This window comes from Calypte anna, chromosome 2, assembly GCF_003957555.1.
Source record: "Calypte anna isolate BGI_N300 chromosome 2, bCalAnn1_v1.p, whole genome shotgun sequence".
In the NCBI taxonomy this organism is placed as follows: Eukaryota; Metazoa; Chordata; class Aves; order Apodiformes; family Trochilidae; genus Calypte; species Calypte anna.
The window spans coordinates 47,324,836-47,342,212 of record NC_044245.1 but is presented as its reverse complement, the minus strand read 5'-3'; the positions used below and the strand labels follow the sequence as shown (position 1 = coordinate 47,342,212).

At 37.6% G+C, this 17,377-nt stretch overlaps 1 protein-coding gene across 2 annotated transcripts in view; it reads left to right on the top strand.

Moving 5' to 3' along the window:
* The window catches only part of POU6F2 (POU class 6 homeobox 2), a 305,013-nt gene that overhangs the window by 239,848 nt on the left and 47,788 nt on the right, over nucleotides 1-17,377 (top strand). For both annotated transcript variants that reach the window (XM_030445663.1, XM_030445664.1), the window contains one exon: nucleotides 8,018-8,164. In XM_030445663.1, coding sequence (XP_030301523.1) covers nucleotides 8,018-8,164 — 147 coding nt within the window. The remainder of the gene's footprint in view (nucleotides 1-8,017; nucleotides 8,165-17,377) is intronic.

Genomic DNA, 17,377 nt, shown 5'->3' with positions numbered 1-17,377 from the left:
TTGGGTTACATGCATGCAGACCTATTTGGTGATGCTATTACATTGCAAATAAGGTATTGAGATGTGTTTTCAGCTCCAAAAATGAGAATCTTTGTACAGCAGCTGGCTTAGAATTTTTCAAGATGCCTTATGTCTTCTCAGTCAGCAATATGTCCCTAAGTATTAATCAGGATTTATTCATCAAATCGCAAAACCAAAAGTCTCTATCTAAAAGTCTGATTTTTAATATGAATATCCAATAGACACTTCCAGGCATGAATACTAAAATTTCACGTTGTACTGTAAACCAAAACTGTTTCAGAAATGTTCTCTCAACAACCCAACATGAAGTATCATATTATCATGGTGTGTCTTCATGTTGCATTTTTAACATTTACATTTGCTAATGGTCATATTTATATGAGCACAAGCCATTGAAACACTCAAACTAAAGGTAAATAAATGTTTTAGATAAAGGAGATTAATATGTTGTGTCAAATAGTTGACACACTTTCTACAGAAGCTAGATCTCTGAGACCCAAGTGCTGGGCTCTTATCCGAGAAGACAGATGGCAATTTCCTTTTGATAAGAGTTCATTTTTTTAGCAGCAAGAGAGCCCTGAAGTAACCATTTTTCATGTGGGGAAACCATCTTTCAGAAGCCAGATAAATCATTCTAAAATAGACAAACACAGTAACTGAGGAACTAATCAACCTGAAATTAGATGAGTTGCAGCCCCTTTCAGAAACTTTAAGAGATGCTCTCTGCTTTCATTCTTGCTACACATGGGAACTCCTTCAGCAAATTAGAGAATTCAGACAAATTTGTCAGTACTCTTTCCTCTCTTAGGAGCCCAAATACAATTTATGATTAGTAGTGATGCAAAATGTCATCAAGTCAGGTGAGGGTGTTTGTCTACAATGTTTACATCACACTTAAAACAAGCAGTTGTATGTATTTTAAGGACTGCATAAACATAAAGGTAACTAACCAGACTAAACAGAACCAACATGGCTCTGTTTAAGTAAAACCTGGAACAGTGTGTGCCAACTTGCATGGATCTGGAACATGTTATACTTGTAAGTAAAATATGTGGCCAGCCAGGAACCTGCAGGGCTTGAATCTGTAGATGGTCTGTAAGAACTGACCTGCTGCTAAAGGAGTCAGTAAGCTACTCTTTGTAGTGATTTATATTTAAATATATTTAATGTATTTAAATACATTCACACTTCTTCTTGGTAAACATATAAGACCCTGGCTAAACTTTGATTTAATTTATCTTGTAGGATTAGATTCAAACAGGATCCATTTGCTCTAGTTTTCTTTTCCTCTTTAGTTCTGTACCTAATAAAGCAGAAATGAAAATGGCTGGGGTGGTTTCCACTTGTCCATGCCCTAATGTATCCTTTGTTATTCATGTCTCCAAATAGTTTGATCCTAGAAGTCTGGGAATAATGTCTGCTCTTTCTTTGCTTTTCCATGGCTCTATTAAAAATGTACCTTTTTTAATTTTGTAAATTGTTATCCTAATTTTTTAGAATGGTTCTAATTTGACCAGCAGCACCTTGTTTACAAAGATACTGTGAGAAATTTCATGCATCCTCCTCTATCCATGTCATATCAAGGAGTACATGAGCACTGAGCTTCCCATCACCTCAGGTCGCGTCGCTTTGCATTGAATCAAGTCATGTCACATCAGTGATACTGTTATCAGTACTTATTGCTGATAGAAAATTTGGCATAGATTTAGACAGCAAATAGCTCAACCACAAAAAATGTATATAATGAGCAGATTAAGTATCTGTGAGAACCAGCTATTGTCAGTGTCCCTGGCAAGTCAGTGCTTTCAAATTCTCCAATATCCTTGTCTCTGCGTTGTATTCTGCAACATAAATATCTGATACACAGACTAAAATGTCCATCTGAGCAGTCTATTTGGGACTCTTACCATCTACAACTATTTGTAAATAAACACCTGTGCAGTTTTGAAATAACCAGACATTTTTGGATGGGTCTGGATATTTTATCTACATGGTATAGTTCATAGGTTGCTCTTATCCCAGCACTGTACAAATAACAAATGTTGACAGATATTTTTATTTTTTTCATAATTTGGGGGTTGTTTCAAACATTTGCCTGCCGGGGCATGTTTTCAAAGAGTTATGCATGATTAGGCTCTATGACAGCCATTTTATTGCACGATTTACCCTGTTCAATTCTAAGAGTTAAAATGATGTAATTATCCTATTATATTAACTAAAAATAAGGGAGGGAAGGGTCAAACTTTTTTTAAAAGGTCTGTAACTGAAATCTGAAGTATGCAGTGTTTCCAGAATATTTGATCATAACATCTTTTGTGATAAAATTAGCATCTTTAGTTTTATGTTCACAGGTTTCTTGACAATTCAACATTTTTATACTTAAGACCCTAAAAAATAGATTAAACCTGCAGAGCTCAGGCTGCCATAGTTGAAAATTTTGGCTGCAAAATTCTATATAAGTGCTAAGTGGTCTTCTTATTGTTGATTGTTGCAAACATTTATTTGGCACTCATCCCTGTGGTATTTGTGCTTTCCCAGGATTAAGTTGAAGTAGTCTTTCCAGGGTCTTTTTAAAAATTCCTTCAGGGATTTGGGGATTTAATATAGGTCCAAAGGAGCTATCAACTAGTAGAAGGTATTTATGCATATGAAGATAATTAGGAATATAACAATTTTTTTAAAAAAATTTCCAGATGAGCCACTAGGAACTTACAGGGAAACTACTTCTGCATCTAATTTGTTTGTGATTAGAAACCAAGCACATGGGTATCTCGGTTGAAATGCTGTGCTTCTGTGCATTCCAGATACTGAGGACACTTTCGTGTTGCTGTTGTTAGATATAGTCTACAGTTACTGGAATGGGATGTTGTGGTGGATTAGCTTTGTCTCACAGCCAGGTGCCCACCCAGCTGCTCACTTGCTGCCTCAGTGGGCTGAGGGAGAAAATTCAATGAGAAGGATCATGGGTCAAGAAAGAAAGAATGATTACCAGTCAGTGTTGTGGGCAAAACAGACTTAACTCAGGGACAAATAATTTGTTACCAATTAAAATAGATTCAGTTAGTGATAAACAAAAAGACAAACATTAAAAACCAACATCTTTCTTCTCAAATTCCTGGACTTATCTCCACTCCTGACTCTTCTACCCACCCCAGTGATGCATTGGGTCAACAGAGTGGGAGCCTCTGTTCAGTCCAGAACAGTTCCTCTCTGCTGCTCCTTCCTCTTCACAGTTTTCCCCTGCTGTTGCTTGGGCTCTCCATGGATCATAGCTCTCATCAGGAAATACTCATCTTCCTCAGTGTGGGGTAATAACTGCTCTGCTGTGGAGCATCTCTTCCTCTTTTCTCTGACTGTGGTGTTCCCTTTGATGTTTTCACTCTTTTTCCCCTTCCTTGTCTACAGATCCTCTGATACCAAAACCTTGCCATCTGCACCTAGTATAGCTGATAATGCTGGTCACAGTAGTGACAAAGGTGGCAGAACATCTTTAGAAGTCTGTGCTCACATTGGAACAGTATTTTTGGCCTTAAGCCCAAGTGACTACTACCCAGAATCTATATCACTAGCCACTATGAAAAAATGAGAATAAAACCTACTGGATTTTAATGTGTAATTCTCTTATACTCTAAACATAGATTAAAATCACATAGATTCTCTGTTATAAGTTCCTACAAAACCAAATGCCATCCTAATAAAAACCTCATTTCTGTGATAATTTTTCATTTAGTCGGGATAGAAAAGAAAAATGTCATGTGTTTCTGATTGAGAGCCATTGCTGAATTCTTCTCAACTTTTAGATTTAATTAAGCCAAAAGATTTTTCCAGTTTTCCCTTGAAAAGCATTGGTTTCGGCAAACACTCTCAGTAGCTGATCTAATCGTGTGATGTTCCTTACAGAGAGGATTGTCTGAGAAGAGATTGAGGATCTCTTGGTTTCTAATCAATTATACTGCTTTTCTGCACTAATTTCATCTCTTGGAGATGTCCACGATTGTGATTTTTTTAAAAAACAGCTTTCCAGAAAAACATGAATAGTGTTTTGTAAAATGAAATTATTTCTGCTGTGACTCCAGAATGTATCACTCCATTCCCTATTGCTTCATTCAGATAGTGTATCTCTCCCACAAGTCCTTTAGAAAGCTCCTAATGTTTTTCTTATACTGGAACTGCATAAAGTGAACTTACCTTTCAGGCTACAGGCACATTTTTTCATATGGTGCTCCGGAATCTTGAAATGTCTTGGTTCCTTATTTCATCAGTCATACCTATTGTTTTTTCTTTATGTTTGTTGAATGAGTGATATTGTAATGAGTAAAACTGGGTCTTTCATTTCCAGACCAGGGGAATGAAAGTTCAGTAGCACATGCCCTTTAGAAAGAAAAGTAAAATTACTATCTAGGGTATGAAATCCAATCTTATATTCAACAATATATGAATGCTTGATAGGTTTCTCACAGCAAGTTCACTGAGATGCTAAGTTAGCTTTGAAAAAAAAAAAAAAAAAAAAAAAAAAGAGGATGTCCCTCCAAAAGAAAAGTATTTCGTGGCTCAAGAAAACTGCTTGCAGCATTGACTCTACCACCTTTTTCTTGAAATTCTGCTTTTTGAAGGCTGATTCTTAACCACAGAAACTATCAGTTCATATGTCACAATTTTAGGATCTTGTAAGTTTTGTGTCTTCAACCCCCATCATTTTACAGGTTGGTTTTATTTGTGTGTTCTCTTTGCTGTAGTGGAACGACTTCTGCTGTACATTGAGTTAGAGCAGAGCAACTTTAATATCCTTTTCCTTTAAAATTTCAGCATTGGGAAGTCAGAAAAATGTTCTGAAGGTACTCAGTTATTAAAAGATTCTCTCCCATATAACCATGTCATTAGCAGAAACATCCTTCAGAGAGCCAGCCTGTCACTTTAAACTAAGATTGGTATTACCTGCTGATTTGAGTGGGAGCAGAAATTTGGACAGTGAAACTAACATCTCTAAAGGTCTCAGCTTTCCAAATTAAATAATTATTTAAATACAGAAACAAAATTGGAAGAGCCCTTTGTGGGTTATTTCATAACATATTTTTAATATTTCCAGGAAGTGTTCTCAGGGATCCGGCCTGTGCTGAGAAATGGCATAAACCTCTAAAATCAGAAATTTTCTTATTAAAATAAAAGCAAGATGTATTAGTGGTTACCTCAGTGTCCAAATATAAAGAAATTAAGTATATTTCTCCAGCTACAATTTGCATACAATAAAAATGGGGTCACTTTAATACAGTGTAACTTGCAGTCAACAGCTTCTCAAAGCACTCAAAAAAAAAAAAATAAAGAAAAGCTCTTCTTATTTTTAATCAGACTTCTGAAGAGATAGGGATGTTTTTATATGCACTTGGAAGTCTCTTACACTATGAGTTGGCCCATTCACTGTGATTTTTCCTGGAACATGGCACTACCCAGGGTACCTGTGCATATCATAGCCCCTGCCATCATTTTTAATAAGTAGCTTATCTCTGTGATGCAACTGAAAGCAATCCTGAGTGTCTCCAGGGTTTGGTATAATTAAATTTTATTGTCGTATTTGAAAATATACAGGTTTTGAAAACTGAAGAAAACCACAAAGGAGATTCTAGCAGGTGATAGTCTGATTTTTAGGAGGTTTTAACCCTTTGTAGTTTCCAGATTCACAACTGACTTATGGTCCCCAGGTAACTCTTTCTGTATGCAAGTGAAGCCATAAACTAAAGCAGCTGGTGCAGTTCATTAGGTAATGTCAGGTAACCATGCAAAGATGATGACCTGCAGTCAGAGGCTGTAGGATTAGAGATGCAGTAACTCATGGATTTCTAGTAAGATTGCAAAAGGTCTTTTCTGAAAGTCTTCGACTGCCCCTTTCTTCTCCGAATATTTACCACTACAAAGGAATTATTACTCCAAGTCCCAGTGCTGCCCCATGAAGTCCCATGGAGGAAGGGTTTATCAGCTTCTGTCACTGTTTTGAGTAGAAAACTGACAAATTTATCTGTTCTGTTATCTGGCATTAGGCTGCTGTGCTCAGGCACCCAAGTCACTGAGGAGTGCATGTGCTTGCACCTTGAGAAGTCAGTGGAATTGCTTCCACTCTGCATTCCGGGATGGAGCTTTACCTTGGTCATTGTGACTATTCCCAGTTTCTTCACAGCTGATCAGGACTGCTACAGTCATTGCCATTTCCCCCTTTGTGTTTTATTCCTGCTTGATTTTCCTGCCCTCAGATGGCATGGACAGGTTTTAGAGATTCATATAGCATTTTTTTCCCAATCAAAATATTTCCTGCAATTATGTCACCTTTTCTGTCCAGCATTGCTACTAATCTTTATTTAGTTATTTACTTTACAATTTCTAGAGGGATTGGATGTGCCCAAGGTGCCCCTTTAGGCAACACTTTATATCAAGGTTCCATTTATAAATACTTCATGAAGGGCTAATGAATGATTAATAGCTGTTATAATGTATGACCAATCAATTCTTGTAGATTTTGCAACATCCAACAGACAAGTAGGTTTCTTATAAGCACAGATTATAACCATATCTGACATCTTCTACTGATGAGCTTCTAAATATCTATAACATACACACTACTCATATCTGTAACATGCTTAAAACATCTACTAATCACTGATTAATTTTTTATAGCCTATTTTAAAGCAGAGCTTGTCTGTGGAGTACAACCCTTACTGGTGTCTGTGACTTTCCATTTCTACAGGACTGATAATTTACTTGTCATCTAAGGACTTAGGACTCCTACTAATTTTTGCTCAAATATTACGCTGTACTGAGTTAGTTTCAGCATTTTCACCTCAGCCTAAGGAAAAATGTCTTAGCTGTTCCCGGACATTTTTCCTCCCTGAATTTCTGGCTACTGTACCTTGTTAATGTGGGGTTTTTTTTAAAGCCCTGCTAAAATGCAATGATTCTTAGGGGTCAAACCCACTCTAAAATATGTTTTCAACCTGTTGAAGTCTGTCTGTTTGATTGTTCTCAGGACAGCAGCCCCAGTGATGATGGTTCCCCGTATTTTTTATTGGTTTGGTTTTGTTTTCACAGTTGCCGCTGTGCGCTTGGTTCAAGATTTGTCTATTCTCAGAAAAGGATGAGGAAATACACACTTCACAATAATACAGTGAACAAGCCATCTCCCAGAGGACATTTGATTCTGACAGAGAGGCACACAGTTTGTATGTTTGTTAAATCCGAGTGCTGCTAGGAGTGTCCCTCTGAGGCCTTCCCATAATCTCCGTAGGTGAAAGCCATGACTCTGCTCTGTGCTTTATATGGAGCTCCCAGGTAGAATCGACTGAAGTGGGCAGTACAACTCAGTTCATGAAAATTAATGAGTCCTGCAATTAGCAATTTACTGCTGAGAAGCAAGAAGTTGCTTAGTATCATATTTTGAAATTAATTTTGAATTTTTAGTTGATTTCTAGTGAACTTAATCACAGGGCTGAGTCCTCTGCTGGGATTTCTCTAGGTATCGAGACCAATTCTTTAATGATGTACATGAAAAGATTCTGCAGGTTTCTCTCATTTCTTGGGTCATTAGTAAAATAGTCTCCGCTCTGAATATTCCCAAGTAAATATCCCACTCCCATTCAGACCAAATGCTAATCTTTCACCGATAATTTACAGCGGGATTAGGCTGGGTGCTACACTTGTGTCTTTAAAAGAAAAACCCAAACAAACCAAAAAACAAGAACAAAGGGTTAAAAAAGAGACTTTGATTCTTCAATATTAACGTGGAATGTCCTCTGGCTTTTTAAAAAAACATTTGTTGTCAGAGACAGCAAAGCCTCTGAAATAAGAACCTCTCAAAACTACTCAAGCTCTCGGAGTAGACAGATTTTACTTTAGCACAATCACTTTTATGTTATCCAGTTCACACTCTGTGTTTCTGTGTTTATCAGAGGTTTCACCATGATCTTTTCTTTCTCTCTCTCTCTCTTTTTTTTTTTTTTTTTTTTTTTTTCAGCTGGTTAATAATCCACTAGCAAGTCAAGCAGCAGCGGCTGCAGCAGCAGCAGCCATGGGCTCAATAGCAAGCTCCCAGGCCTTTGGCAATGCTCTCTCCAGTCTTCAAGGGGTCACAGGCCAACTCGTCACTAATGCACAAGGACAGGTGAGTAGAAGATGGAGCAAACAGTGAATTCTGATGGCAGGCTGATCTTGGGACAAAAATGAGTTCCGCTTGTATGACAGCAATTTAAAAGTGCACGTACTGAAGATAAATAAATATTGATTGCCAGACAAGGTAAGAAATGGAAAATCTGAGAACTGGGAGGAAGTTAGGAGCTGTTAGAAAGTGTTTTCAAGCCAGAAAAGGCTTAGGGTTTGCTTTATTTTAATTCAACCTTTTGAAAAGATCACAATAGCCCATTAATATGGTATTTTAAAAGTCTAGCAACTCTGTGATTCTTAATAAATATACCAACTCTCTTCTTCCACTGGTATGTGCCTAATAACAGACCACTGTATTAAAGTGCCACTGTGACAGTAAGACCACACTTTTTTGCATACTGTGACATTTCTGTATGATTTCATTTCTAAAAAGATATTAAATATTTTAAGAAAAGAAACATAACTTGCAACATAATCAAGGATCTGGGATGGATTTAACTGGATGACTTAGTCATTTGCTAATTGACTAAGTACAGAAATTTGCAATGAGTCTGCCAGTCTGTAATGCAAAACTGGGAGAAACTTTTGCTTTAAAGAAAATCTTCCAAACAGAAACTTGAACAATATTTCTGGTGTGTCTAAGAGAGAGATTATGCGTTATATGCGTTTTTGAGATGTTCCTTTGTTGCAAACTTTCAGTTTTATTCTTTATAAGATGCACAGAGAAGGACATCTGAATCCATATATTTATATATAAATAATTCCACAATGCCACATGCTTCAGTAGCTTTCAAATTGTGCCCACTGTCATTCTTTATTGCATTTACTAGGACTAAAATTAACACAACTACTTATTTCATGTAAAGTCACTGGACCAATTCTGTCAATACAACTTATGACTGGACCTGGTAACTGAGTAATTTGAATGTCATTATTCTAAATGCTACAAACTGGACATATGGTGATATCCATAGTGCTTATGCAGATGTTAGACCCTGGTAAACGTTTATTGAAATGATGCAGCTTAGATATTATGTGAATCTAAAGTTTGGTTTCTACTCTTACTGTTTACTGTGGGGAAAAATCTCCAAGAGCAGTTTTATTCCTGGTGATTTCCTACCACTATGTTATTTTTTGGGGGGGGCCCATTAGAAAATAAAAGACAACACTTCATAGGACCCCATTTTTTTCACATAACACATGAACAAAGATGCATCCTGAGCTTCACTGTAACCATCCAAGTCCCAGGGAAAAAAAATGCTGACCTTGTTATATTTACTGGGTGGGTGCAGAATTGTTCCATCACTACGCCGAGGGTTGAACGATGGAGCTTGTCAAAGTGAGGCCTTATCTAATGAATCATCTTATCGCAGGTGCACACCACACATATTAAAGGAGGATTGTATGAACAATGTGCCCTCTACAATAACCTTTCAATGTCTACTTTAACCCTTGTTTCAATCCCTTTTCATCAAAGGATCATTTTATGCAGCCAGCTTTAAATGGAGGCTCTCAAAAGCCTATTAAGATTTCTGGAGGGATGGGGTATTGGTTTGGAAGAAAAGTTGGTTATAATACCGATAACTCATAGTCAGATCAGCTCCAGCCTAAAAACCTGCTTGTTTCTATCTGTGCTCCAGAAAAGGCTCACAATCTCCACTCACATGAGGCACTTGGTACCAAAGATGCTCATGGTAAGAGCTGAAGATACAAACCCAGATTAGGTTTTTGATAGTTTTTCCTTTACATGTTCACTGCCATAAACATAAGCAAAGTAGGACCATTCATTGTATGGTTAAAAAAAATACTGCTGGGAAGATATCACTGAATGAAAATATAGATTCCCTCAGGCTGAGTCTTGATTATTCCACACATAATGTAGAGTCCAATAATTCTGCAAGTTGCAGAGACAGAGAAGAGAAAGGAAGAATCTTCTCTATTGTTGGATAAAATTACACAATCTATCTGTTTGACTAGCTCTTTTAAATAAGGGCTGTCTCTTTCTAACTCGTTTTTACAAGTGTTCCTTTGCTTATACTCAGTACTGCAGACCTCACCACAATATAGATAAATATTGATAATAAACATGTGATATAACAACCTTTTCTAATAATATTCATCATAAATCCATATTGCTTTGAGCACACTTCTGAAGTTATTTGTCCACAGAACAGGACTATGCGGTATAAATAAATGACAGTCCACAAATTAAATTACATTTCCTGCAAATTAACAAAATTCTAGCAACTCAATAAGAACTGAAATGTGTTTTTCTTCAAAACTGGGAGTGTAAGTAATTAGTAATTTGGGATACTCCATTTCTGAGTGATCTGCCTGAACTCGTTATGGAGCCAGATTTCAATGATATGTTAAGAATCTGCCCTTTGAAAATTGCCCCCTTCAAAGAGTTGCAAGTTCAAGTTTCACACCCAAAATTCAATCCTACAAGTATAAGGCTGTATGACTTGCCAGGCTGTTTGTATGTGCAATCTCTGTAATGATGCACTGCTTCTTTCATAGAAATTCAGGGCTTGTAAATGTCCATCTGTCTACCTAGATATATGGTGATCACTAATCCCTGGAGACGTTGAGCTATAGGTCAAATACAAGATCCTATGGCAAATTTAGGGAAATGATCTTTTAAGTGACATATGGCATGGCCTTAATTCCCAGTAGCCAAGGAGTTCTTACAACCACAGTAATAAAATTATATATATTAAAAATATTTATATAGCATACTTCTTGGTAATTTAATTATTGAATTCACAGTTACAGTATGATAATTTTTCTTTTGCTTTGGGTAACAATATGAAGCATATTGCCACAGGTCCTCAAGACCACTACAGCAAAAAGATCTAATCTATTGGAATAATATTATTACATCACCTGATTAATTTGATATAGTGCAGGTAGAGAACTCTAAATCAAATTTTCATTTTCAGAGGCATGTTATGAAGAGCTGTTGGCCCATAATAAGGCTGCTTACATTCTGTTTGACCTCAGTGCTTTCCAGGAAGTGTTTGCAAGACTGGGCTCTTTCATAGCTTAAATTTAAAGGGCAAGGCAACAGAAGTGCTGGACTCCAGTAAATACACTGATTTCAAAAAGATGCTGTCTTCCTGCTCAGCTTCAGGCTTCCATTACAGTAGGATCCCAGTGCCATTGCTGTACTTGGTTTCTTCAGAGATGCAGTAAGGAGACATTTTTTTGCTCTGTTACTGCAAATAAAAGAAAATATTAGAAGTTTTGAGTGGGTTTTACTATGTCTGTTAAGTACATTAAATGTGTATTTTGGCTGTTTTCTTAGTCTTTGTAAGGAGATGAACCACAGAAATATGGCAGGAAGTTTGATGCTTTTGTTTCCATAAGTGCTGTTTGCAAGCCAACTTTCTACTTGGCTAAAACATACTGTTTAATCGTCAACAATTGCATTTATTCAAGTCCCTTAACTTCAAAAGGGTGAAATACATTTTAGCTATGGATTCTAAGTTAGGTTTTTGGAAAGATGGGAATTGTCTACAACGAGAAAAATACATCCGAATTCAGCGATTGAAAAATAGCATTTTAGCATAAAGAGTCAAAAAGTATTATGGTAAGAGCTGGCATTATGAATTGTTTTGTAGCTAAAGAGGGCAATATGTTCTATTTCGTGGTAGGTTAAAAGGAAAACCTAAGTGTTGTGTAACTGTACAGTAAGCACTTTAATGGTGAATTTGAGATGTCATCAATATAATATAAGAATTCCCTTGGAGGGCTTCATGGTGCCCATGCCTTGCTCTTTATACATGAAAACCTTCCATACATGAAAAAGCTTCTGCACAGCTCCACCCTGGCAATTAACAAAAAACAACTATTTTTTTGAGAGTTGTTTTCCACAAGTAGCTCAGAAAACTATCTAGAGAGGGGCATTGTTGATCCGGTTAGATAATACGAGTACTTTGGTTCTCATTATTCTGATGAGAGAGTACACGTTTGCTCTCTGAGCTTCTTGATGGTAAATGGTGCTAATGAGGCCTGATGGATTCCCTGCTCCTAACAAGCCTCTCAGCAGTGAGAGTGATTACAATGGAGATAGATTTGATGGGATGCGCTCTCTTTTGTAGTGTCTCAGCTGCTGACACTCTGCGACATAATCAGGTCACAGAGCCGGTCACAGCCATCAGCAAAAGCCATAGCTCTATCCCTCATTATTAAAGTGCATTATTCAGTTCCAGGCCTTCACAATACTGCCAAAGGCCTTTTTTCATCTTCTTTTTTGTTAAGCATCAGTTCTCAAATACAAGGGTTAATAAAATCATCAGCTAAAGAACTAGTAAATTAAAGAAATGGAAATAAAGCACTCCCTTTCAAATTCATTGAAGGATCACAATTAAATAAGCAGGGAATTTCTCGTCACCGTACACTATCCAGTACAATGTAATATGTCATGTGCAATAAAAACAGGGAAGACGATTTAAAAAAATAGCCTTGTACTCATTGTGGACTGGCTGGAAAAGCGCTGAAGTATTTTTCTTTCAGAAGGGAATTTCCATCCCCTATTAGATATGTACATGGAGCTAGTATTTTTTGCACCATTTTCTGTAACTACTTTTTTCTGAAGTGATAAGAATTACTTGCATACTGAGTTTATGTTTTAAGCGTAGTAGTAGCTATTTTGTCTTAGTTAAAGTGGCCAAGACCACCATCTGGAAAATATGTCATAGGCCACTGTGGTAGAACACCTCCATTCCCATAGACAAGGCCATTGCCTCCTTTTTGAGGGTGAGCTAATTAGAAAATGGTGTTGGAAAAATTGATTGTAGCGTTTTCTTTCTATTCTGATGGTATTAATCTAGGGCAATCTCTCCTCCAAGAGCAAAACCACTTTTTAAATCTATGCTGGACTTTAACACAGTTTAGTCAAACAAGGGAGAAAACAATGAGTGACGAGACCAGATTTGTTGATTATTTCTTAATTAACTTTTTGCTTGAATTTTATTTTAGCTGTTTATGAGCAGATTTCAGCTAAGTAGAAATAAAGTATTCTAAGTATAGAGATATATATTTTATAGGATTTACACTGTTTCTATTAAATTACTGAAGTATATGTTCAGTGACAACAGTATAATTTTGTGTATTGATACAACCAAAGGGACTGGTAGATTATGCTATGATGAGCAAATGAGTGTGTATTTGTAGTGAAATGAGGCAACCAGGTGCCACTAATTGCCAGGGAGTGAGCATGAGCTTGTGTTAAGCCCACCTGTGCCTGATTAGGGCAGGCCCCAAGTGCACATGAGCAGGATTAGGAGGCCAATAAAAGGTGAGGCTCAAAGCCACAGGCTCAGCTCATTCCTGAGCAAGCCAGCAGAGAGGTCAGTCGCTCTCGGAGCAACAGCACTGATCCCGGCTAGTCAACCCTGAGGGCTATAGGCTCAGAGCACTATTCATGAGTCTCTTCTGGAACACCTGGTTGGACCTTGAAGCGCCATGCCCTAAAAGAGGTTCGTCTTGCTACATGTATATGCAAAATTTTTTATAAAACTTTCAGTTCTCTTGAACCACAGATGCGAGAATCTCTCAACAGCTACAAGTCAAAGTACAAAGTTAGCACTGTCAAATTACTAGTCACCTCCAAGAAGTTCTGTAGAGACTGGCACGTGACCTAGCTTTTTGGTTTGGTTTTGGTTTTTTTTCAACCAAAAAAATGGCAGCTATCAAAGGGAATGCAAGATGAGCCTCTTCATGGGACTTTAGAGAGGGATGTTTGTGGGAAAAAAGTCTGAGGAGGCTTAAGGATTCCATGTACACATCAATATGATCGTATGAACAGGCTGCCCAGGGAGGTTGTGGAGTCTCCTTCACTGGAGACATTCAAAACCCGTCTGGACACGTTCCTATGTGATGTACTCTAGGTGGCCCTGCTCTGGCAGGGGGGGTTGGACTAGATGATCTTTCGAAGTCCCTTCCAACCCCTAGGATTCTGTGATTCTGTGTGTGAAATCATTTATTAATAATTTGCACTCATTTATATAGAGAAGCCTTGTTTACACAATCATATCATGCAGGTGGCTTTGTATTCCAATTACACATTCCATTCTCACAGAACCACTCTTCTCACATAATTATTTTTCTCTTCCGCTGCCAATTAGTTATCTCTTTCCCATCAGCTCATTTTTAGTAACGTGTAACTAGGCCTCAATAACCATTAACCCACTGTAGCCTAAGCTGAAGTAAGTCAGGATTGTTCACAATCTGTATATTTCTGAACTGTTTCCCCAACAGGATGTTGGTAACTTCCTGGGGATTTTTTGTTTTTCATTTTAACTCTCCCAGAAGTTCTAGAAGGCCCAAAGTTTTAGTGCTTGCTAACCACTAATGTTTTAGCCTTCACAATATCTACTACTCTTCACAAAAGTCTAACCAATGATTTTTTTAATAGTAACTTAAACTTTCCGGGGCTAAGACTGGCAGAAACCTGAGTTGGTGGTATTAGAACGATATATGCTAAGGAAATTTCACTACAAGCCTGAGATAATAAAAGAGGTGCATTTTGAGGTAGAGGCTAGAGGGGAAAGGATTGTAACAATCGAATAATGTTAGCATTTAAGAACATTCCTTGGAAGACCCTTGGCCAGGGTAATCTATTTTGACAGACTTTCACGTTAATGTACTGACTTTCTGCTGGGTGGAATCTGACTCTCTATTTCACCACAGCCTCCCCCTCAAAGTTTCACTGAGCTGAATATATGTATTTCTGCTGTGTGCAGGAAGAAAAGGGCACATATTTAGAGAAAAGGTCAGTTATAAGTGAAGATTTTTTTTCATTGGCTTCCTCTCCCCACAGCTAAACATCAAGGAGGCTATTTGTTTAATTACCTCCCATGTGAATTTGAATCAAAAGACAAATAATTCTTTTAACATACTTTTGCTGACTGTATCCTTATTTTACTGTACTGTTTATCTAACCTCAATTTTAGCCACAGTGGCATGTAAAAATGTATAGACCAGCCTCTCAGGTCATGCAAATTGTCAGTTTCATTGAAATGGACAGGGGCAGAGAGTGAGGCTAATCATACCAAAACAAGACCTGACTGTCTATTCTGTCCATTTGAGGCAGCAATCACTGATAAATTTTGGGTATCCACAATTGTTAAATCCATACCCAAATTTTTGAAAACAGTGGTGAAATTTATAACAGTTACCATCTGCAACATGGAAAGAAGTGATATTTAATTAGCCCCTTGTAGAATCAGACAATGGTTTGGGTTGGAAGGGACCTTAAAAATCAACTGCTTCCAATGCCCCTCTCCCTGTCAGGGACACCTTCCACTAGACCAGGTTTCTCAAGGGCCCATCCACTTCCAGGGAGGAGATATCTACAGCTTTCCTAGGCAACCTGTTTCAGTGCTTTACCACCTTCATCTTAAAGGGTTTACTCCTAATAGCTAATCTAAATCTCCCCTCTTCAAGTTTTAAACCATTGCCCTATGCCCTCTCACTACACACCCATACAAAAATTCCTACCCCAGCTTTCTTGTAAGGCCCCCTTCCAGGTACTGAGAAACTGCTATAAGGTCACCTCAGAACCTCTTTTTTCTTGAACAACCCCATTCTTCCAACCCCCCAACTTCCTCCATTTGTCTTCATTGGGAAGATGCTCCAGTCCTCTGATCGTTTTTGTGGCTCTCCTCTGGCCATGCTCAAGGAGCTCTATCTCCTTCTTGTCTTGTTATATCATAATAACAAGAAGATGAGAATGATTGTGATGCCACCATATTTTACAGAGACAATCTAACTTCCTCACAAGAGGAAAAAAAAAAAAAAAATGGGAAGGGTAAAAAAGATCCGGAAATTATCCAGAGAATCAACCACTGCAAAAATATTGCAAATATGCAGTATGACCAGGTCACAACCTTCTTTTAAAAAGAGGTTGGTTTTAAAGCAGAAGCACCATTTCTTTCCTCCAAAGCTCTAGGAACATGAGAAGTCAAAAGGAGTAGTTTGAAGGCTGGCTGATGAGCTGAAGTCAAAACTCTAGTAGGGGAGACTGATATTTCCAGAAAAGTATCGGGACAAGAGTGGATACAATAAATAGTATTATTTTGCAAATAGGAACTGCAAGGGGAACACTGTTACTTGAGGAAAGTATGGAGCTTTTCCTTACTGCGAAACACGTGCTAGAAACATAGAGGATCACTACTGAAGTTTCCAATCAGATACCAAGGAAAGGATAACTGAGTATTGAAATCTCTTTCATCTTGAATATAATCATGTGGTTATCCAAAAAGGCTTTCAGAATATGTTTCATCTAGCTTACACAAAATCATGCTTTAAGCTTCACACTTCAGATTTGTAGCCCCTTGCCTGGATCTCTGCCAATGTCCTAGATATGGCACAGAAATTTTTAGAGGTGCCTAAGTCTTACTTTCAAAGTCAACTTATAAACCTGTAAGAGCCTGAGTTTCCTTCAGTCATTGTTAGGAGTCTCATTGCTACAGGCGTGTCTATGCACTGTAATGGAGCATTGCAAGCAAACTCCAAGAGGCAGTATATTTCTGTGTCTCGGTTTCATACCAGCACAGATCCCAGAAGCCAAAAACCTCAGCAATATGATGTTACAACTGTACTTATTATTTCTGCTTCTCAACAAGGTGACTTAGAATCTAGCTCATTAGTTACTAGCTCTGGGGTCTTGGTACCATGCAGTATTATGGGGAGTAAATACACTTTGAAGAGAGCCTTAAAAGCCTGAAGCATATAGGTACTTTTGAAAATGTTATTCACTAATCTAAATTAATTATTTCAAGTCAGAAATACATGACATACCTGTCCTTTTGTCATTGCCTTAATTACTTTTGCATGCAGGAGAAAACCAAACAAACTACTGGTTCAGCTTGCCTACTATTTTCATGAAAGCTAACAAGTAATTAAAAGAAGCACCTAGCATGCCTATAATCTGTTCATTTTAGCATCATGAGGTGGTTATAAGCATGGCAAATTTTCATTGTTATCACCAATGACACACATCACAGTGAATGAAATCTTTCTGCTCCATGGAGGGTCTTACACTGCTCTCCATATCATCATATCCTATCACCTTCCAGTAACACATTAAGAAACATGACTAGTGACTGTCACAAATTGGTCTTCCTCCAAGAAGAAGCTTGTAGAATAGACTTGCATCTTTGATAAAGACTTTGTTTAAAGCCTTTTAAACTTTAAACTTTAAGTT